The sequence below is a fragment of the Arvicanthis niloticus genome, chromosome 7 (genome assembly GCF_011762505.2).
Source record: "Arvicanthis niloticus isolate mArvNil1 chromosome 7, mArvNil1.pat.X, whole genome shotgun sequence".
NCBI classification, from domain to species: domain Eukaryota; kingdom Metazoa; phylum Chordata; class Mammalia; order Rodentia; family Muridae; genus Arvicanthis; species Arvicanthis niloticus.
The window spans coordinates 19,245,900-19,269,524 of NC_047664.1; the positions used below are offsets into that span (position 1 = coordinate 19,245,900).

Sequence of the window (23,625 nt, forward strand, 5' to 3'; positions counted from 1 at the left end):
AAACAGACCTGGCACTGAGCCACACGAGACAACAGCGTAAATGAGCTGAGTGCATGAAGACCCGAATACTTCCAAGGTAGCACTACGAGGTAGCTATAGTTTTACCAGTTTTTCTGGGCTAACATATTAAGTACATGTATGTGGTAAAAATGTTTTAACAGGCTTGAAAAGGTATTAATTTCTCCAAAAGACACAGCATCTCTTCTTGGTATTAAAACTAAAGACAGGATTTGTTTTACTTTGCTTTTATCATCTGAGGTCGGTCGTGAAGCTCAGCTAAAGGATATGTACTCATTGTGAATGAGCCCTGGGTTCAATCCCCAATACCAAAATAAAAAATAAATTTTAACTTGTGATTTCTTTGAATTGCATCTACAAATGCCAAATGTGCTCCAGACAATAAAGATAAAACAAACTGCCCACCAGAGTCTACACAAACCACCCTGGATTCAAACTACAAGCTTTAGAAGCTGTTTGGAGTAGAGAAGCTCTTCCTCCCGCGCAGCCGGGTCAATCCAAGCCATTCTAGGGTAATACGAAGGCAGAGGGAAAGGAGTGTGTGAGACGGAAAGGCACATTACGTATAGCAGTGCAGAGATGAGCGCTCTGGGAACTAACCCTGACTCCTCCCACTCTGGAGAGGTTTGTGTTGGATATAGAACTACTTCATACCAGTTAGAAGAGATTTATCATTTCATACTACTGGATCTCTCTCTCTCTGTCTCTCTCTCTGTGTGTCTCTCTGTCTCTGTCTCTCAGACACACACACACACACACACACACACCTTGGGAGGGGCACTAGGAAAGCCAGGCATGGTAAGACATGCCCATTATCCCAGCACTTAGAAGGCAGAGGTGGAATCTTGAGACCAGGGACAGCCTCGAATTCACAGTGAGATGTAGTCTTATAAGAAAGGAAATACTAGCCAGGCAGTGGTGGCGCACACCTGTAATCCCAGCACTGGGGAGGCAGAGGCAGGCGGATTTCTGAGTTTGAGGCCACCCTGGTCTACAGAGTGAGTTCCAGGACAGCCAGAACTACACAGAGAAACCCTGTCTCGAAACAAACAAAAAAAAAAAAAAAAAGAAAGAAAAAAAAAAAGAAAGGAAATACTAGACTAAGCCTAAAACACTGACACAGTTCAATTAAAGACTCAGTTCTGACCCCAATACCACAAGTCAGAATATGTTATACGCAAATATCAGCTTTGACATGTAGCTATTTAGAACTCCAAGTACCAATCTTTCCTACTCAAAATATAGTCAAGTTGAAACACTAACACCAATATATTATTGCTTAAGTAAGCACTATGTAGTATTTCTTTTCCTTTTTCACGAAAAAAGCCAGCATATTAGCTGCAATCAATATGTCAAGAAGCACTGGATATGGCCATGTGTCTGTCTGTATTCCTGTTGTGTTCCTGGGAGGCAGAAACGGAGAAGAGCTTAAGTTTCTATAATGAGCCTGCCCAGGCAACACGGTGAGAGCCTGTCTCAACTTTAAAGAAAGTACAATACCACCGTTTCCTTCTATCACCCGTCTAACCAGTTGGGCAAACACTGGAATACTTAGAAGACCAAATAGGGTTATGAACATGTGACTTGTAAAACATGTAAGGACAGCAAATGAATCAAAAGTGCTTCCTGAGTATATCATATGTTACACAATGGTAAGACACTGTAACACAACTGTAGACTCTAAAGTTGACATTGAATTGATGGCTACTTCATGGTTTAAAACTCTGCTTTGAAACATAAATAGGGAAACAGACATCAAACAAAGACAGTGTTGATTCTACTCTAAAATACTGAATTAATAATGCAAGTTCTTTTCAAAATATCACAGACCACCTGAGGTGGCACAGGCCTGCAATCCCAGCACTTGGGAGGTGGAGGCAGGAGGATCAGGAGTTCATGGCCAGCCTGGAGTACATGAAATCTGGGGTGTATTTAGAATACATTTCAAACAAACAAACGAAGCCTCCCAGATCAAATGACCCGTTTTTTAGAGCAGCATTAACTATCCTGCTCCCATTCTGTTAGGTCTCTGCAGAGGCAGAAGGATACGTTCCAGCTTGGGTCTTCAAGTGCAGACGAAAATGATGCTCATCTAGGTAGTGTGTCTCCATAGAGTGAATGGCCCGAGTTCTCACAGCCAATGGCCTGCGGTGAAGGACTCGGAGAGGTGTTTTCTGGTCAATCTTCAAGTCCTAGGGGAGGACACATGCAGTCACAGTCAGAGTAACCTCACAGCAAGGCCTGAGCCTGACTGTGTCTCCCATAGCTCACCACAGGAGCGCCCACCGTTGCTGTCACAGTAGGTGGGATAGCTGATATTAGAACCAGCTGTACTTCCTTAGGCTCTAACTCAATGGGACTTCTCATAGCCTAGTTTGTAATTACTCCTTTTCTGAATATCACTACTACCCATACCATAAGAGGGGGGCTCAGAAGGGAATGATCCCGAGGGCTCTCCTGTCTTGAAACTTAATGGATCAGCTGGGATGCTGGGACAGGACTTTGCTAGAAGACAACATTGTTACCTTTGTTTTTTAATGCTACAAAGAGGACTTCGGGCTAGAGGAGAAATGGCAGGGAGAGGTGGGACCTGAGTGTCACCTGTGTGTACAGGAAGTATGCACATCTTACGGACAATATAGTCCTATTTGGGGTTTGTTGTACAACAGACTGTATCTGGAAAAGTGCATTAGTGTTTATCGAAATGTTTCAGTTTAGTAAGGGTGACTAAGTCTGTACAGTGACTCACACTCTTCCAGTATTTCTTAGCCCAGAGTTACAAATATAATATCTGCATATATTTTAACAATTCAGATGGTTTACAGCGTTACAAGCTGCTTTTTCTTATAATTATATCAAATTACTTTAACAATTCAGATGGTTTATGGTGATACAGGCTGCTTTTTCTTATAATTATATCAAATTAGAGATTTTCCCCTCATCTTAGATGATATAAATTAAGAAACAGGGATTCATACTATAAAAGGTCAACTACTTCAAGCTTTAAAAATAGGTCTTAGGCAAACCAGAAAAGTTGGTTCTTAAGAACTCTGAATTCTGTGCAGTTTCTTGCTGGAACAAGATTTGCATGACTGTGAGCAGCCGTGGCTCTGCTAAGAAAGGAAGTCTGCATTCCCTTCCAGACGCTGGGACTAGAGCAGGTTCCGACAAAGACCACACTTGAAGGGCATGGAGATCCACAAAAGCAGGAGTCAGCAGTCCCTCCCCACCATGATTCTTGTGATTGTGATTCTTATGAGTGTTTAGGAGGCTTGACTTTTCTCTAGCCAAAAAGATAAATATGCTCAAGACTGAACCGTGTGCATAGTTATAATGATGGGGATAGGGGTGTTCAGGAAGCAGAAACAGCTGGTCTTTAAGCTAGCTGCTACTGTCTGGCATGGTGTCACATCCTTTAATCCCAGCACTCTGGAGGTAGAGACAGATCTCTTGTGAGTTTGAGGCCAACCTGGTCTATATTATGACAGCCAGAGCTGCACAGTGAGTCCCTGTCTAAAAATAATAATAATAATTAATAATAAATAAATACCTAGTGAGAGCTCCTCTCCCTGCTTCTGTTACTCCCCTCTCAGGATCGACTACGAGCCAGTTACCAGAGCCAATCCCAACACAGCACTCACCAGCTCTCAGGCCATGTGTCCTTTTTGGTCTGCTTTTCAGACCACAAAAGGAAACCATTACACCCACTCTTAGCACTGGTCTCCCACACAGAGACTCATATTTTCTCTCTCTCTCTCTCTCTCTCTCTCTCTCTCTCTCTCTCTCTCTCTCTCTCTCTCTCTGTGTGTGTGTGTGTGTGTGTGTGTGTGTGTGTGTGTGTGTGTGTGTGTGTGTGTGTATGTGTATGTACACAAGAAAAAGAGAGAGACAGAGTTTCTTCCTTAGGGGAAAAAAATGCCCTTTAAAATGAAGAGACCAGCAGTGAAGCTGCAGTGGTCCTTTTCTCAGAATAGAGAACTAACTCAGCTTTATTGTTACAGCAATGGGAATTTTGTAAAACTAAAAGTGTTACTAAAAACCATGTAGGCCTAGCAGTGTACCTGGGGGTGGCCTCTGACTTCTGTGTCTATAAAATCACCTTTTTATGTTATTTTGTAGCTAGATCTATGGTAACCCCCCAATTATGCCTTGTTTTGTTTTGTTTTTTGCAGCGCTGGGAAATCATACCCAGGGCCTTGCACCAGGCAGGCCCTGTCACCGACCTACATTCCTAGCCCTTGAACCTGTTTTTACTGGACTGATTTTTCAGTGAGCCTCAATGCCGGCCCCTAAACCTACTGTTTGCAATGACATTTTAAACAACATTCTAAATGATTCCTATATCTATGTTTTTTGCTGGGCTTTTGTTAGTTTGTTTGTTTTGATTATAGACAGGAACTCACTATCAACCAGGCTGGCCCTAAACTCAGATTTATCTACCTCTGCCTTCCGAGTGCTGGGATTAAAGATGTACACCATTACACCCAGCTGATTTGTAAGTCTATGAAGGAATATACCATTTACAGAGCTTCTGAATGTGTCTGTATTCTTAAAGGTCTTTGTGTGTTGTATGTCCACACATCTGTGGTGGAGATATGGCTAAGTCAGTACAGTGTTTGCACAGCATGTGTGACACACCTGGGTTCATCCCTAGCACAGTTTTGAAAACAGGCATGGTGACACATTCCTGTAACTCAGCACTCAGGGGGAGTCAGTTAGACGAGAAGTTCAACAGTCTCTTTAGCCACATAGTGAGGTCAGACTGGGCTACATGATAACCTCATTTAAACCTAAATAACCTCAATTAAAACAAAAACAAAAAACCCAATGTTTTTAAAGGCCCTAGGCAGCACGGACAAAGCACAAAGCCTGCAGAAGGGCCAGGCAGACAAGTGATATGGGCTTTCCCTGTAGTCCTTATGGCCGCTGCTTTGCTTTTGCCTCATGAGTCAGACTTAGGCAGTTTATGTCCAGATGAACTCTAACCCAGGTTAAGTGAAAGCATACCCTGCTTCTGGTCTTGTTTGTAATAGCTACAAGATGCTTGATATCTAACTACTAGCTCATTCAGAGGCTTTGGCTTGTTTGCCCAGGTTGGTCCTAAACTCACACCCTTAATGTGCTGTGCCACTTTATCCAGCCAATGTCATTTTCTTTCCAGTTTGATACTGCTAAGTCAGGAAGCCACCTGTCATGCCCATCCGTACCTTGCATGTACCTTGCATCTCGGCTTTCAAGCTTTCATCTGCAGCTCCTCCCTCCCCACCAGACTCACTGTCTGCTCTACTGGTTTAAGGGACCGATGTGAAGTTAGGCATTACTTTGTCCTGGAGGTGGAGCAGCAGCATCTCAAGTGGCTCCTTTTTCAACTATCTGTTCAGATCCTTTATCCTTTTTTTTAAACTATTGGGTACCTTACTCTTCATGACTAACAATAAATCCTATTTTAGAAACTTTTGCCATATTGTTTTCTCCATAGCCATCTGTGTGTGCGTGCACATGGCATATCTGGGTGTGCAGAGTGTACATGGCATATCTGGGTGTGCTGGAATCACAAGGCACCACCCTCTAGGTATTCTTACACTTTTCCTACATTAATAACTACCACTTTAAATAATTTCGTTCTTTTAGGTAGGGTCTAGCTGGATAGTCCAGGCTGGCTCACACTTGTGATCCTCTTGCCTTGATCTTCTGAGCCACCATACCCAGCTATTTTAAAGAGCTGGGTAGTAAAACTCCATTATATAAACTCTGAGTGTGTGTGTGTGTGTGTGTGTGTGTGTGTGTGTCTACATATTTAATGTGAAACAAGTGTCATTTAGCAGGTCATCTAGATTGCTACAAAATACTGCTCATTTAAATAATATCAGATAACTTTGTGCTCATCTATGCTCATTCAGACCTTGAGTTGGAATTCTCATTCTCCTTCCTCCCTCTTCCTTTTCCTCCCCCACCCCACATGCACAGGATAGAAAGACAATGGGGGTCCCACTCTGTCACTTTCCACTTCACTCCTCTCAGATGGGGTCTCTCACTGAACCTGGAACTAGGCTGGCAGTCAGCAAGTGTCAGCAATCCTCCTGCCTCTGCCTCCCACAGCTCTGGGGTTACAAGCATACATGGCCATGCCTGGCTTTAACACAGGAGCTGAGATCCAGTGTCGGGTTATGCTGGTCCTTCTCAGCGCCGCGCTTCCAGAATGCACGTGCTTCACGCAGTTCCTGCATGTACTCATTCATATATGTGATTTTAGGATCAGTATCTAGTAACACATTTTGTTTTATATTTAACTTACATAGATAGCCAAATAAAATAGCATTACTGAGCATTTTCTACGTAGTTGGTACCATTTGAAATGCTTTGTATAACTGAATTAATTTAATTTTTCTAAACTAATTTTACAGATGAAAGCAAAAAGAGGTTAAGGTATGTGTCCAAAGTTGCACAATTAAGAATGTGCCCAGGAGTCTGTTTTCAGAGTCAATAACACTAACTCCAAAGAGATAGACCACCATCCAATCACTGGGCTGGTGAGTGGGAAAGCCAGGATATGAACGCAGGTCACACGGACCCCAAAGCCTAGGCTTGATGGTGTGCTGGGAATAAACCAGAAGACAATGAGCTTTTTCATATGTAGAAGAAGAGAAAACCAAGCAAAGAGCTGCACACTGTACCTTTAGGTCGTCCAGGAACCCAATGTCCTTCTTCTGGATGGCTCTGTTCGTCCAGATCAAGGCACTGTAGGTCTTGGTCTTTCCTTCCTCACCTTCCTTCATATGCCCGATTGCTTCTCTAAACGAAGACAGATCTGTTCCCTTACAACAGCTTAGCTGAGGGATAACGTGCATGCATTTTCTCCATTTAAAGGATGCTTCCTATGAATTTTACTGCTATGGAGCTATGCATAACTTAACCTATAACACTTCTACTGCCCCCAGAAAGGCCCTCCATGCCCATGAGCCCCTTCTTCCCATTCCTGTCCCCAAGCCCAAGACCATCGATCACTGCCTGACTTTCTATCTTTACCATTTCCCTAAACGTTTCTTGTCAGGCACAATCACAGAGTGCGTGCCCTCTGGTGACTGGATTCTGCCACTTCATAATGCTGTTGAGGACAAGGTGCATCTGTGGGGCAGTATGAACCAGCATTCCATATCTCCTTATCACACTGCACTAGGTAGGTATATAGGTTCCCCTTACCCGTGGGTTCTCTTTGCCTGCTGTCAACCTCAGACCAAAAGTATTACATTCAAAAACTTAAAATGAGGCAATCGATGCTTAACTTTTTTTTTATAGTATACTGCTATAATTGTCCTGTTTTATTATTAGCTATTATTCTTTTATGCTTTACTTTTTAAACTATTTTTATCTTACGCGCGAGCGTGTGTGTGTGTGTGTGTGTGTGTGTGTGTGTGTGTGTGTGTGTGTTTGCATGTATGTATGCCACATGAATGCCTGCTTTCCTGTGAGGCCAGAAAAGGGAGTCAGATCCCCTGGAGCTAGAGTAACAGGTAGTTGTAAGTCACCATGTGTGTGCTGGGAACTGAACCCAGGTCCTCTGTCAGGGTAGCAAGTGCTCTCTCTGCCTGTGATGGTTTTAGTCAGCCTTTTTCATCAACTGTGTACAGGAAAAACAGACTATTTATATATTCAATACTATCTACAGTCTCAGGTGTCCAAATCAAGTCTTGGGACTTTCAAGGATCAAAAGGGATGATTTCACATCATGTTTTTCTATAAATAGACAAATAGTATCTACTACTACCTTTTTTTGTTTTTTTAACATAAGAGTATTGTATAACCCAGGCTGGCTCAAACTCACTATATATACTTTCAGTTCTATTGTTGATGTTATCTAGAAGTGGAACAGCTAGGTCATATGGTCATGTACATTTGAGCTTATAAGAGACTGTCAAAGTGGCCACACTTTCAATCCCATTAGCAACAAACAAAGAAGTTCCTCTATGTCCTTGCTAGCATTTAATATTTTCTTTTTTTTTTGGTGACAGCCATCCTCCTAGGTGTGGCTCTGACTTGTACAGCCCTAGTGCAGAATGCTAGGCATTGTTTCATGTTCACAGACTGTTCATACATCCTCCTTTGAGAAAGGTCTACTTAATCATTTTCCCATTTAATTGGGTTGTTAGATTTTTGTTTTCCTTAACATACTCTGTATGGAATTCCCTTACAAATATATGATATTTGGAAACTTTTGAAAGAGTCCCTTTTGAACTCTCTCTAGCATGTCCATCCTTACCTGGTGACAAGCTGCAAGTCACGAACTTGGATTTTGTCAGATGATTTATTAATTTTCTGCAGTAGTGAAGAAAGAAAAACAATTACCAACTCAGTCTCACTCAGTCAGAGAGCTGCACAGACACAGGCCTGGTGGAGCCGCGCAGCCCTTACCTGCTGCAACTCCTTAATTTCTTGCGAAGTGAAATGCACTCGGTGAGGATTCAGCAGCTCAACTGCAAAGGGCCTTCCTGGCATGCCCCGGCAGGGAACAGAAACATGTTGACAGAATTACCATTGGGGCAAATGCAGGAGGTGAGAAATGGGCTGAGCTCTAGAGGACTGTGAGGTTAGTGCAGTGTAGTCCCCTACATCTGGGGGACTGAAGTACATGTGAAAGAGTAACGAAGCTTCTGGGGGGCTGGAGCAAGAAGCTGCTAAACCCCATCCAGGCAGTATGTGAAAATGACTGCCTTCCCCAGAGGTCCTCACAGAGGCTTGTGCTAATTACAGAACAAAACTTCAATAGCCATTAATTAAGCTGGACACACTGATGGAACTAACACTGTCACAGAGCTCTGCCCAGACACACCAAGGTGAGATCCACTCTCCCAGCCATTCTTCTAGTGACTCAGAACAGCTGTGACCCTAAAGGAGAAGGAACTGCAACACCTAACAGCTCAGAAGGATGTCTTGTTGTCTTTCTTAGAACTCAACAAGAGAAAACAGGAAAGAAACGAAAGCTATGACAGTCATTCTTAAATAAAGGTAGACATTTTGAAAACTGGTCATTTTGAGATATTCTGTTTGTTTTCTGAGACATGCTCTATGGATATAGCCATGGCTGTCCTGGAACTCGCTATGTAGGCCAGACTGACCTAGAACTCAGAGACTTACCTGTCTCTGCCTCACAAGTACACCATCATGCCCATCTTTGAGTCTCCCCACTCCCCACCCCGCCTCTAATTCAAGACAGGTTTCCTCTAGGTACCCCCGATTGTCCTCAAACTAGATCTGCCTGCCTCTGCCTCCCAAGTGCTGGGATTAAAAGTGTGTGCCTGAGAAGTTCTTAAATGAAATAACTAATAAACTTTGAGGGGAAAAGACTTCCTTCTTAAGGCACATATGCAGTTATTACAACTTATAGAGTTCCTATAAGGAAGCCTTCAAGGAAATGACTCTGTTCAAAGATCACCATCTGCAAAGGAAAGGCTCCCATCTGCAGGACCCTGAATGGCTGCTGTAAGCAGGTGGGTTCTAATCAGGTGGTGCTGACGCCATCTTACCATTTCCTAATGTCCTCACATCTACGTCCTCCCGTCCAGAGGATGAAAAATTAAAACCTGTAAGAGAAAAACATGAGACACAGAAGCTCTGCCATTCTTTGTTCCAACCTGTGGTAGAAATCATCCCAGCAACCCATGGGAGGTGACCTCAGGGCTGATGACCACCTCATCTCGAATCTCAATCTTGGCTAAAATAGCAACGGTAATAATAAATACTACTCATTACATGCCACGTGCTGGGGAAAATTATACACACATCACTTAATTCTTATTATAACTTCATGAAGCATTAAGTAAATGAACATTAAGCTTCATAGATTTAGGCAATATTCCCAGGATCAAACAATCCAATGGCAGAGCTACATATTTCTGATGTCAAAGCCAGAGTTTAGCACCTACACCCCATCTCATGGAAAGCCAAGGCTGGGAGGAAGGCCCTACCTTCCTGGCCACTGGCTCTCAGCAAAAACTTTGTCTTTTTTCTTTCAAGTAAGCAAGCCCAATAATGAAAGCAATCATGCTAAAATTAAACTTCATGAGAGAAAGGTCTGACCTTTAAATAGCAAATTAATTATATGGCCAAACCCACCATGGAGCCATGTTAAAACCAATGCACAACTCAAGATGAATTTATCATCACAGACCAAACAGTAAAAATGTGGAAGAGGGAAAACAGTTTTACAGATCTACATAATAAAGCTCATAGATACAGATCAAACAGAAGACTTCCCCCATCACCATAGCCATTACTCCAGACACTTTAACCAGGTGGCCATGGGCATTCATCTTCCTTCTAAGGAAAGTGAGGCAGGCAGAACATGCCAAAAGTCCTATCAGATTAACACATGCAGATCTGGTAGCAAGGCTGGTGGATCCAGCATTCTGACACCAGAACCAGTTAACCACCGGGTCATCTGGAACCAGCAAGACAGAAGTAGAGGATCAGATCGAGGACTAAGAGAAGCTGGGAGGCACTGAGGGCCCTGAGCAGTCTCTACAATGATGAACACATGTGGGAGACCATCAGAGTCCTGCCTCACAAAGGCACTGCTGCATTCCCTCAGGACGTCTGTTGTGGCAACACACTGTGCTTGATGTCAGACAGACAAAGGCAAACCAGGTGGATGCGGTCTGCATCCTCAGAGAGTTGCCACTGATGGAAAAGTATGATGTGGCATTTAGCACAGGGCAGGAAACAAATGTAAGACGATCCCTGCACACACATTCCATATTCTATCCTGTATTCTATTTACTGTTGTGTTACATGTGTATATGTCTGTGTGATATGTTGTGGGTACAGGCATATGCCATGGTGTTCATGTGGAGGTCAGGTTAGCTCTCTCCTTGAACCATGTGGGAGCTGGGGACCAAACTCAGACCATCAATCTTAGCAGCGCATGCCTGTAGCCACTGAGCTGTGCCACCAGCTCCCTTTAGAGAATGTTTCAAACTTGAAACCTAAGAAAACAGACTGAACCCTAGATAGAGCCTGGAAGTCACTTATGGGGGAAACCTCAAGACTTTATTAAGTGTGCAATAAGGAATAGCTGGGGAAAGTCTTTGGTACTAGAAAGTACACGCTTAAAATTTACTTCTCTAACCCTGAGTTGTGCCTTGCCTTGTCCTGTGGGGAGCCTACAGAAGGCAGATATCATCCTTGCAGCCATCTTGAGCCATATACCCGGATAAGAGACTTGATTACAATAGCCTACAACAGCTGAGCACACTCTGATAACATCTTGTGTTAGATACCCAGGATCTTCCCTTGGATATGTGAGACTTAAAGCTGTGATTTAGAGCCGAGACTTAAGGGTGTGACTTAGAGATCAGATTTAGAGACAAGGCCTAAGGGCATGACTTAAAGGCGTGACTTAGAGGCATGGCTTAGAAGTGAGACATATAAAAGGTGAAAGGCAGAGAGAAGAGTTCAGTACAACTCGGAACTAGGAATTAGGTTAGAGAGTACAACTTGGAGTACAACTTGGAGTTATTATTAGGTATTAGGCACTTGGCACTTGGAGGAAGAACTTGGAATTAGACATTAGGCACTTAGCACTTGGAAGAAGTAACTTGGAACTTGGAGGCACTAGGGACTAGGAACTAGGAACTAGGAACTCAAGACTTGGGACTTGGACTAGGAAGAGAGACTGAAGAATAAACAAGATTGAATCACACTCTGTCTGGTCTCCATTCTTCATGTCCGTCCTCACTCTCTCTCTTGCTGAACCCCAACCCGCAGACCAGAGCTGCTTGGGGCAGTGCGGGCTGAGAAGTTACTCCCCAAGGACTTTTTGGCAGTGCGGGTTCCAACATTGACAGAGCGGTCCCCGACATTGTTCCTCTGATTCTATATGATCTTAAGGCTCTTCTCAAAGAGAAGGTCATGTCAAAAGCAAAATGAAGAGCAAGCATTATCAGGAACCATCAAGTGGTAGTCCAGCTATTGGGTAGCTCTCTGACCCAAGGCAGATGGCTGAAGGCTTGAAGGCCCCAGGATGCCAAGACACAGGGTTTAGACCACAGGGAACCGGCCCAGCAGCCATTTTACTCAGCAAATAAGGTAGTAAATGTAGTAACAGGGAAAACCTTCTTAGACTCACTGACTTTGAGAATGTGCCACACTAAATATTTGTTACCTTCAGAACTAGCAGGTATGTAACAGGATGGGCTAGTTCAAAGCAACTGAAGACAGCTTTGTCTGCCCTCCCTAGGAGACAGACGGCTGTGCACAAGCAAGGCTGCTCCACCCAACACTGGTCTGTTTCATATGCAATCAAACTCAAGGAAGTATCGTTAAGCTCATTTTCCCAGAGCCCTCTGATATGAACCACTGATCGGAAGTTACAAGTCACTCAGCTGAGAAACATGGCTGGCAAATGATGGTTATCAATCAGGGATTTTGAACAAGCTTATAACTATCCATCACTACCCCACACACAGAGGAGCCAGTCAGCATCCAGGTCCAGACAATTGCTGTTTCTCAGCAGCTCGTATCAATATCTCAGTGAGCACACTGAACATACAATCTAGTTTTGTTTGTATGGTTTTTTGGTTTTTGAGACAGGGTTTGTGTACCCCTGAGTACACTGAAATACAATCTAGTTTTGTTTATATGTTTGGGTTTTTTGAGACAAGGTTTATGTAGCCCTGGTTGTCCTAAAACTCACTATGTAGACCAGGCTGGACTAGAACTCACAGGTATCCATTCACCTGTCTCTGCCTTCCAGAGCACTGGGATTAAAGGTGTGCACCACCAATACCTGGTCTATTTTTGTCTTTTGTTTTGAGGTTTTTGTTGTTGTTGAGACTGGGCCCCTGCTGTATAGTTCTGGCTGTCCTGGAACCCAGAGATCAGACTGACTCTGCCTCCTGAGTGTTGGGGTGAAATGTGTGTGCCTCCAGGCCTGGCCTGTTTTTTGTTTACTTGTTCTTTGAAACAGAGTCTCAGAGACCCCAGACTGGCCTCAAACTCACTATTTAGTAAAGAGGATCTTAAACTTCTAGGTCTTTTGCCTCCACCTTCCAAGTACCAGGATTCTCGGCCTGCACCACCATGCCCAACTTATTGGTGATGGGAACCAATCACCAATCACAGGCACAATTGAACTACATCCTCAACCTCATGGCTCGATTTATTTTCAGTTAGGAGACAGTATTTCCCTCTTCACGTGGAAAATGACTAAAACAACAACAACAAAAAATTACCCTTCTGAAAACCTGAAAGAGGAGTTTCAGAGCCTCCAGCAACCCTGGAATCCTAAAGAAGCTGGGGTTTCTTTGGGACCTAGGTAGTCCAAACTGAAGGTTCCAGAACGATTACAGAAAGGAAGTGAGGCAGCCCCTCAAAAATATGAGCAAGACTTCTTTCTTTTTTTCTTTTTGATGCAATGCCATAAACCAAAGCTAGACCCCCGTGCACACCAAGTGATGCCATTAGCACAAGCTGAGCTTCTTTTCAAGTCTTCATAGTCCATATCTTATGAAAAATAGCAGTTTATAAATATTAAGTAACATAGCAACACCACAAAGTCTTTTTCCTAAAATTTTGGAAAATCTTAGTCTTCTAAGTCACTTTTCTCCATTCAGAAAATAATGCACGGCAGCTAGGGAAACAGCAGAGCCACATTAAGTGCTTCCTGTAGAAGCATGAGGACTCTAGCTCACAGACCCAGCAGCCATGTTAGCACCAGGAGGCCTAGCTGGAGAGATGGTTTTGCAGTAGGAGCACACACTGCTCTCGAGAAGGACCTGAGTCTGGTTCCCAGCAACCACATAAGGTGGCTCATAAATACCCACAACTCCACTCCACAAGGCCCAATGCTCCTAAACCTATGGGCACAGCACTCAGGTACACAGAGCCCCCCCCCCCCCCCACACACACACACATACACACACATATACATAATTTTAAAAGTCTTTAAAACAGTGAAGGGTGACAACATGCTGAGTAAGCCATGTGACAAGCCAGGAAGCAGCACTTGTCCATGGCCTCTGCATCAGCTCCTGCCTCCAGGTTCCAGCCCTACTTGATTCATGTCCTGCTTTCCTCCGAATAAACCCTTTCCTCCCCAACTTGCTTTTTGGTCACGGTGTTTTCATCACAGCAATAGGAACCTTACCAAGACAACAGCCAACACTGACCACTGGCCTCTACACACACACACACACACACACACAGAGAGAGAGAGAGAGAGAGAGAGAGAGAGAGAGAGAGAGAGAGAGAGAGAGAGAGAGAAACAATATATATAAACCTTTAAAAGGTGTGGGGTACAGGAGAGATGTCTCATCAGTTAGGAATGCACACTGCTCTAGCAGGGAGCCTGAGTCCCGTTCTCAAGCACCCATGTGATACAACTCACAGCCCTCTAAATACAGCTCCAAGGGATCCAGTGCCACTTAACACTCAGGTGTATAACAAAAGGGATCTTACTCAATCAATCAATCTAAAGTGTTTGTTCCTAACAAGTCAGAGGGCTAGACTGGATGGCCACTGCTCCACTAGACCTCCACCTAACTTTAGAGCATGTTTCTCAGAGAGAAAGGCAGTGCCTAGCTGATCCATGAGAGGCCCTATTCCAAAGACTGACAGGGCCCACTGCCTGAAGCTTTTCCTTACAACTAAGTCTTCGACCTTTCCTTCTTATCTATTCCTACTATGTAAAATCACAAGACTTGAGCTGCCTGTGACTTACAGGCCTGTTGAGACAAGGAAAGCACAAGCTTTCCCAGATCTGACTCATCCCACAAACACAGCTCATCAGTACCTAGGAAATTAAAGCACAATGCACTCCATAAAACCTCTGTAAAATGGTTGCTCTTGATCTATTTTCTCCACCCCTGAACTTCCTCCCAAGTTACTCTGTAGGTTAAGTTTTCCTGAACAAACTGGACATGAGAGGTGGAATTTCTTCATGTTCTCCCAAAGAAGTTTGCCAAGATTAGGGACTAGTGCATTTATATAAAAGCCGTCTTGGTTGTTTTGAGTTTCCCAGGAGAGAGCAGTCACTGAGAAAGGACAGCTATCCTTGGCTATCTGGACTAAAATCTAGTGTGGGCTGGAAAGCCCTTTGAACATTAACAGTGGCTGTTCTAGGGAAGCCTGGAGCCAAGGGGCCCAGGTTGGGCATGACTAACCAAATAGAGACATTTTTCCTGGAGCCTTCAAGGCGTCTTCCTGGGTAACAATGCATTTAAACACGAGCATCTTCACACTTACTCTCTGCTTTGAACACTGCCAGCAGATGATCTGAAATTAATTCTTCCACTGAAGATTCCATCTTCCTTTCTCCATCGATTATCCAAGGAGTTTGTGGGAGATTCCTGGAGTATTTATTGTATCTGCCTGCCAAAGAAATATCAGGTAGTTAGATGGAATGCTCTGATTAATGTATGAGAATAAAATGGGAAGTAACAGCTATTTAGTAAGTTTACTATTCTGGATGCTAGAGGCCCAGCCCTTAACTAAGAAACAGTCTATGTGAAAAGCTATCACATAAACATGGAGATAATTAAGTAAGATTTAAAGTAACAATAGAATAGCTAGCTTAGAAACAGAGACAGTGTATCAAATGACTGAAATAATTTAATAATGTGACTCACTGACTAAAAAAGTTACATGATACTATGAAACACAACAATGATCATAAAAAGACTCACCTTTCCAGATAACTGGCAATCATTTAAATATCATTACAGAGAATTAATTTTGTGAAAATTTTAAAAACTTCTAAGTTAAAAAAACAAAAACTCCCCAACCCCCTAACAAATTGTGACTCAGAGCCTTACGAAGCTACAAAAAAAAAAAAAAAAAAAAAAAAAAAAAGCAGTAACCAGAGGCAATCAAAAGTAAAAAGCTTAAATTTCATTTAAGCTTTTATTATAAAGCAACTATAACATTTGAAACAAAGCAAAAACCTGTTTGCTATATACTAATTAGGAAAGTCAGTACATTTTCTTTTTCTCTGGATAAAGCCAAGTGTTTATTTGTTGGTTTGTTTTGTTTGTTTGATTGGGGTTTTTTTTTGTTTTTTGTTTTTTGTTTTTTCGAGACAGGGTTTCTCTGTGTAGCTCTGGCTGTCCTGGAACTCACTCTGTAGACCAGGCTGGCCTCGAACTCAGAAATCCACCTGCCTCTGCCTCCCAAGTGCTGGGATTAAAGGCGTGCGCCACCACTGCCCGGCCAAGCCAAGTGTTTAGACACTGAGAGGATAATAAAATTAGTTTTGTTAAGTTTGTTTTCCATGTTACTAAATGCCCTCTGCCTTCCTTGTTTTCTCTTGCTCAGTTTCAGGCCTCTCTATATCAGTAAGACCACAGTGAAAGAGCAGTCATCGGCCATGTTCAGGAAGGGGGCTCACAGGGTGTGTATATTCCAGATGAAATATTTACCAGCAACAAAAACAGCACCATGAGTGCATTCAACTTCAAGGACAGTGCATACAGTCTTCGGTGAGTTTGGAGGACAAGGAAATTGCCTGAAAAACAAATTTTATGGAAACTAATATTTGAGACACATGTCATAAAACCAAGCTGCATCAGCTTGGTCTGAGACACTCAGAACTCAAGGATGGTACCTCACCCTACCTTAGAGTTTTGGAGCAAAAAGGGTGCTTTGGGCCTTTACTACTTTTCAAATTTTACTGTCTTGTTTTAAAGATTTATTTATTTTTATTTTATGTACATTGATATTTTGCCCACATGTGTGTCTGTGTACCACATGTCTGTAGAGGCCATAAATGGTCGCTGGATCCTGAAAATTGAACCCAGGTCCTCTGAAAGAACAGCCAGTATGCTTAATTGTTGAGCCATCTTCCGGTCCCCATGTCTGTTGGTATTGAGCTAGGGCCTCACCAGGTTGGTCTGGAACTCTCTGTGTTGCACAGTCTGGCCCTAACTCATTTGACCTAGCCTCCTGAGGACTAGATTACAGGTATGAGCTACAATATCAGCTACTGAGTACCACTTCTTTTTAAGATTTATTTTTACTATTTTATGTGTATAACTCTTTTGCCTGCATGTACATCTGTGCACCCCATGTATGCAAGGTGCCTGAGGAGGCAGTGAACTCTCTGTGTTGCACAGTCTGGCCCTAACTCATTTGACCTAGCCTCCTGAGGACTAGATTACAGGTATGAGCTACAATATCAGCTACTGAGTACCACTTCTTTTTAAGATTTATTTTTACTATTTTATGTGTATAACTCTTTTGCCTGCATGTACATCTGTGCACCCCATGTATGCAAGGTGCCTGAGGAGGCAGTGAACTCCCACGTGGGTGCTGAGAATCAAACCCACGTACTTTGCAATAACGAGTGCTCTTAACCACTGAGACAACACTCCAGCCCTTAGAGTACCACTTCTAAAACACAGCAGTGGCATCAAGCAAACTGGGGCTTTTATGTTGTCCTACACAGTCAGGGGATCTTATCTTCCCCAGTGGTAATTTCTAACAGCCTACAGATTTCTGGGGGAAAACCCACATATACAATGTAGAAGACCCTCCAGGCTCTCCAACCATTTTTTTCTTCTGGTCACTTGCTGCTGGCTTGAATACGCCTTCACTGCTTGGGTAAAGCTCGTCTGTGGTAGGTAAGTGCTCCCACTTGTGGGGGTTCTGCCCTACCTGTGGGGAGTCCTCCTCCACTTTCCCTCCTTCTTCCTTCTCATTTCAACTGTGACTCTGGCAGTTACACCATAGAGTATCGAAAAAGTGACAAGCCTGGCACTATTCTCTTAGCCAGTGGACTTCAATCTGAGAAGAGGAAGTAACAATTTATCCTCTGTCCATCATTTAGGAATTCCCAAAGCACCAACTGTAAATAATTAAATTCTGATTTAGCCCCAAAGAGGAGGCTTGGAATTTTTTGTATGATTTCCCAAGGTACCTTAACAATAAAATCACTTAGAAACCCAGAAACTGGTATTTATATAAAGTATCCTTTTTAATTTTAATTTTCTGTGTATGAGTGTTTTGCCTGCCATGCATCATGTGCCTGCCTAGTGTCCTTGGAGGCCAAAAGAGAACATCCGATTCCCTGGATTGTGTTATAGTTGTGAGCTGTCATGTGGGTGGTGGAACTGAATCCAGTCTATCTCTCTAGCCTCTAGATAGAGTACCCTTTACTTTTTAAAATTTAATGAGAATATTTCCATTTTGAGACTCATTTCTTAGTTCATAAACAATAAGAAGTCCTATCATAATTTTTGCTTGATATTTACTCAAGAATCTTCTAGAAGGAAAGCTACAGTAATTCATTTTTTAAGCACTGATAATTAAAAAAATAATTTATTGCATTTTTACATGTTAACAATTGGTATTTTTGAAAAGGGCGTTGATGTCAAAAGAAGCTGAGATCGCTAAAGATTGCAAGTGTGGAGTACAGAATGGAGCTGAAGCCTAAGATTGCAAGTGTGGAATACAGAACAGAGTTGAGGACAGGCTCCCTGAATCTCCCGCCAGTGCTTTCTGTCCCAGTGAGGATACTCCCAAGCCTCCTCTTCTCTCTTTTAGAGATGGCCACGCTAGAAAGTATCAGATTTGGGGATAGAACAGGAATAGCATTAGGCCTATGGGCCAGCAAATTACTCAGTTGAAAACTTAGGTAATGCAACTCCTGTTTTGGAAATCAATGTCCTCCTCTCAAATCAAAAGTTGTAAGTACCACAGAACCACACTCTGGACCCTCTTCTGTAAGACATGGAAGTCACATGTTCATTGATGTCCATTTACTATATGCTGCACATGTCAGTGCTGTACAAGGGACAGACTGAGGAGGACTGAGATGCACATAGCCTGAGCAACAGCCAGGCCAGTACCACTGATATTCCCATTGTTTCTAAATGTGCGCAGTGCTCCTAACTTCTATACTTACGTGAGGAAGTCGTCTTCTTTTATCTTATTCAAAGCTTTCAAAACTGCCATTCTGGTGAATACTGACTATATAGGGTGAAATGAAAAAAACATCTTATCAACTCAACAAGAGCTAAAATACAACTGATTAGAGGAATTCTATCATCCTACATATTTACAACCAAGAAATACTTAAGAGACCCAAGAAAGCAAGTCAAACTGAAGTGTTCTTCATGTTAGTCTGTACCTGTCAGGCCTCTCCAGGCCTCTTCTTCAGTCTATATCATTAACTAAAGCAGCCAGGGCCGATCAAGGCATCAGGAAGAAAGACACAATGGATACTTGTGTTCAGCTCACTGTCTCCTTTGTGTACAGTACTGTAAGCCAAAATCTTTCTCTCCAAAATATTCTGTCAGAGTATTTTACACAGCAATGGGAAAAGTAACAAAGGTAGAATCAACACTGAACCCAGCCCACTGCTGTGGTGAGCCTGGCCATGTGGTTCTTCAGCCTTTGGCACTGACTTGTGAGAGGAATGTGGAAAAGCTAGGAACCTTGAGTGAGATTGGCTCTTGGATGATCTAAGCAGAGCCTGACTCTTGGCCATTCTCATGAAGCAGGAAAGATAAGAATGCTGGGAGACAGCTGGGCAGTGGTGGCGCAAGCCTTTAATCCCAGCACTTATTTGAGAGGCAGAGGCAGGTGGATTTCTGAGTTCAAGGCCAGCTTGGTCTACAGAGTGAGTTCCAGGACAGCCAGGGCTACACAGAGGAACCTTGGGGGGGGGGGGGGGTGGGGGAGAGAGGAGGAATGCTGAGGAGAATGTGGGAGGCACAGGCCTGGTTCATGAGGTGTCCAGTGGAACAAAGCTTCTATGAGGACGACTAGGGCCACTCATGGGACAACTATTAAAGAGATGAAAAGAAACCTCCTGCCCAGCACTGGGACAACAGGAAAGGTGTCTTGAGGGCAAACCGCACCCAGAGAAGGTTCCATCTTGTAAAGAGTCAAATTCATTTGAAGGAAGTAATCCTAAATCAAAGGGGGTTTTGGCTCCTTGAAGGAGTCAAGTGTGGGGTCAGCACACAGAAGATGATAGATACAACTGTAGGCCAAAGGAGCCAGAATACACCCTGAGCTGGCAGCAGAACTTGGCAGCACATCCACAGGGCACTGTTTTTTTAGGTACAGAAGATGCAAGATTCGGGGGGTTATGGGGCCCTGCTGTGTGGTTCAGAGAAGAGATGAGGCTGGGTACTATGTGGCATTACTGGAGTCCTGCAGAGGCCCTTAGATAGCTACAAGTTCCAGGCCAAACTGGTTTATACACTGAGTTCCAGAGGACCCTACATAGGGCTGTCTCAAAAAAAATCCAGAAGAAAATAAATAAATACATAAGGTAAAAATTCACTGAACAAATGGAAATATTTAAAGACCAGTTCTTGCCATGTACCCAATGCATATTCACTTTATTGGTAACATAACAAGTAAAAATACTTACCTGTTTGTTTTTGGCTGGTTTGAAACAATCTGGACAAACTTCACCTCTGAAATAAAATTCAAGTTAAGATAAAAATTTAGTCAGGTGGTGGTGACGTATGCCTTTAATCCCAGCACTTGTGAGGCAGAGGCAAATGTGTCAATGTGACTTCAAGGCTAGCCTAGTCTACATAATGAGTTCCAGGACAGCCAGAGCTGCATAATGACACCCTGTCTCAAAAAGAAGAAGAAAAAAAGAGGAGGAGGAAGAAGAAAGAAAAGGAAGAAGAGGAGGAGGAAAAGAAATTTAAAAAGAAAGGAAGGAGGAAGAAGGGGATGGAAAAGAAGAAAGAAGGAGGAGGAAGAGGAGAAAGAAGAAAAAACATTTAATGAAATTATATTAGGTAGACATAATTTTAAATACATCTTATATACCTATATTTATATATTTTTATATATTACATAGCATATATTTGTGAGTTGTATTGGTGTCTCCAAGGAATCTCTACAAAGGGTCACATTTTAAATCTAAGACATGACAAGTTCTAAAATATTCATAAGATAGAAAAACAATACTATCTTCATGAAAAAGGAAAACACAAACAATTTTACATAATTGACAGGGCAACTTACAGGAAATGGCAATCTTCAACTGTTTCTGGATGAGCAAAGACCACACTCACTTCGAACAAGCTCTACAAATGACAAAGACGGTTTTTAAATGAGCAAAAGGAAACTAACAGCTACCAACTTATGAATGGAAATAGAAGTCAACTCCCAAAGGTTGGCTCAGAAAAGCTACAAAGAACCTAGAACACTAGAACTCTCAGACTTGCTTGTTTGCTTTAGAAGGGAGGCACTTCTTCTAAACTCAGTAACCAAGGAGACTAACCAAAACTGTCAAAAATAAGGTTGGTTTATTTGTCTTTTGAGATTGTAATATAATTCCAACAGTTCTGTCTTCCCTTCATCCAAATCTCCCCAAATAGCCCTCCCCCCAAATAAGTTTTTAAGTCAAAGCAACTTGTGTCAGTGTTGGACAAATGCATACATTAGAATGAAGATGGATAAAAATTCAGGAACTGGAAGGAGATAACTAAAAATCGAAGAGACCTTCCAGGTCCCTACTGACTAGTTACTAGCAGGACAAAAACATTTTGTTCAAATCTTTAAGAAATCTGGATGAAGCGCAAGCGTGCGTGCGTGCATGCATGTGTGTGTGTGTGTGTGTGTGTGTGTGTGTGTGTGTGTGTGTGTGCATGCATTAGCGTATCTGTGTACATGCACATGTGTCTGTGGAGGCTGCAGGCTAACCATATCTTCTGAGATGGGGACCCCACACTAGAACTGTCCTTCACCAGTTAGACTAGGCTGGCTGGTCAGCACACTCTGGGATCAGCCTGTGCTCGGCTTTTATGCAGCACTGGCAATCCTCATTCCAGTCCAAAGTTTGTGTGGCAAACACCAACTAAGCCATCTCCCCAACTTTCACGCTTAAAGTATTCAAATTTGACTTTTAAAAAAGTGTTTTTAATTTTTGTTTTTTTTTTCAAAAGTGATAGTTCCCCATTATAAAATAATCAAATACAAGATGGTTTTCCAACCTCACCTCAGCAGGGTGAGCCTGTGAGCTGTTTGGTGTGTTTCTCACCAGCCACTTCTATTAGATGTTTGGAAAGCTGTCTTATTAACCTTACCTCATGGATAACTTTCAGTTATAAGGACTGTGAGATATTAAGTTATAGAAAATATTCATGTTCTTTTAAAAAATGCTGCAGCAAGAATTTTTGTATGTGAATAATTTCCTGCTATATCCATCTTACCTCTGCAGAGACTATTCAAGATTTGATATCAAATCGAAAGCTACAAATGCCACAAGCAGCTGTTTTTTTATTGAGTTCTCATGACACTGAGCTCACCAGGTCTTTACCAATAACAAATGGCTTCTGTTTTGTTCTGTATCCTAATCTACATTATAAAAATAAGACAAACCAAGTATTTTCTATTAAAGAAAACCAGCTGGAAACTACTCACACATTATTAGGTCTTTTGTCTCTTTTTGTTCTTTGAGTCAGTATGTAAATTTTAAAATTATCTGCTTCAAAATTGAAATTTGAGGTAAGATCAGTTTATTAATGACTTCTCTAATTTCCAAAGTACTTTCGTTACTTTGTTCCCCTCTCAGACCATCTGTGAGGTAGTTTTACTCTAATCTTTCAGTATTCAGTTTAAAGAGCTCATCTTGCTGGGCAAAAGGGTCAGCTCTCAGCTACACAGTAAGTTTGAGGCCCACCTGAGTTATAAGACCCTGTCTCAAAAAGCAAAAATAAAATTAAAGGGATTATTTTTACAATGATATAGAGCACATCATTTAGAATGGTTTTTAAAAACTTGGTTAGCTTTGGAAGATGGTGTTGTGACTTTACTTGAGTAGGGATATAGCTAATATTTGGGGAATTCCCTTCATGCAAACGAGCAGCCTGGTCTGGGGAAGCCTAATGTGTCATGAGCTGGGCACCTGCCCTGGTTTTACACAGTTGGGTAAAACTGATGAGCTCTCCCAGGACAGAGGCCAGACTACCTCTAAAATCTGAACAGTGGCCAGATGTCCCAGATTCAAAGGCCTAGAAACAGAGTGACTTGAAATAACTTAGGTATTATGGGATGAACCCATCTCACTGTAGCTGAAAACCTAATGTCAATGTATTTGAAATCAAGTTAGGCACAGTTAAATCAAAATTAAATAGTGTGGAGTTAATTCAATACTTGCTTAGACTTTTTTTTTTAAATCCCCCCCCTCTCTCTGTGTGTGTGTGTGTGTGTGTGTGTGTGTGTGTGTGTCAAAGGATAACCTGTAGAAAATAATTCTCTCCTGTCACCATGTGGATGTCAAGGACTGAACTCAGGTCATGAGGGTTCATGGCAAGCACCTTTACCCACTGAGCCATCTTACTGGCTTCTTGCTCAGTTTTTAATAAATTGCTTTGCATCAGTAAATCTGTCCTTCCAGCTAAACTACAAATACATGACAGGTAAAGATTCAGTTCCAGACTTTTAAGGTCAATGTGTTCTCAGTATTTATCTTCCTAAGTGTCCTGGATCACAAAGAGAAAGAAAAAAAAAAAAAAAAACCAAATAAGAGGCCTTAACATCAATTTAGAGTGTTCTAACTGAACATTTAAAACCTTCAGAGACCTTCACTGAGTTATATAAGCTTTTGGCTAACCAGGTATCCAGCATTAACGAGGTGAAGCAGTG

General features: G+C 42.4%; 1 protein-coding gene across 12 annotated transcripts in view; it reads right to left on the reverse strand.

Annotated features, from left to right (window-relative positions):
- Pus10 (pseudouridine synthase 10) overlaps nucleotides 1-23,625 on the reverse strand; it is a 101,178-nt gene that overhangs the window by 7,558 nt on the left and 69,995 nt on the right. For 11 of the 12 annotated variants that reach the window (XM_076938014.1, XM_076938013.1, XM_076938011.1 and 8 more), the window contains 10 exons: nucleotides 21,001-21,062; nucleotides 20,390-20,435; nucleotides 18,911-18,975; nucleotides 16,428-16,513; nucleotides 15,256-15,381; nucleotides 9,540-9,596; nucleotides 8,428-8,504; nucleotides 8,276-8,331; nucleotides 6,693-6,810; nucleotides 2,068-2,210 (listed from right to left, as the gene is read on the reverse strand). In XM_076938014.1, coding sequence (XP_076794129.1) covers nucleotides 2,068-2,210; nucleotides 6,693-6,810; nucleotides 8,276-8,331; nucleotides 8,428-8,504; nucleotides 9,540-9,596; nucleotides 15,256-15,381; nucleotides 16,428-16,513; nucleotides 18,911-18,975; nucleotides 20,390-20,435; nucleotides 21,001-21,062 — 836 coding nt within the window. Of the gene's footprint in view, nucleotides 1-2,067; nucleotides 2,211-6,692; nucleotides 6,811-8,275; nucleotides 8,332-8,427; nucleotides 8,505-9,539; nucleotides 9,597-15,255; nucleotides 15,382-16,427; nucleotides 16,514-18,910; nucleotides 18,976-20,389; nucleotides 20,436-21,000; nucleotides 21,063-23,625 lie in introns of those variants that run through there. The other variant, XM_076938017.1, reaches the window with a different exon arrangement.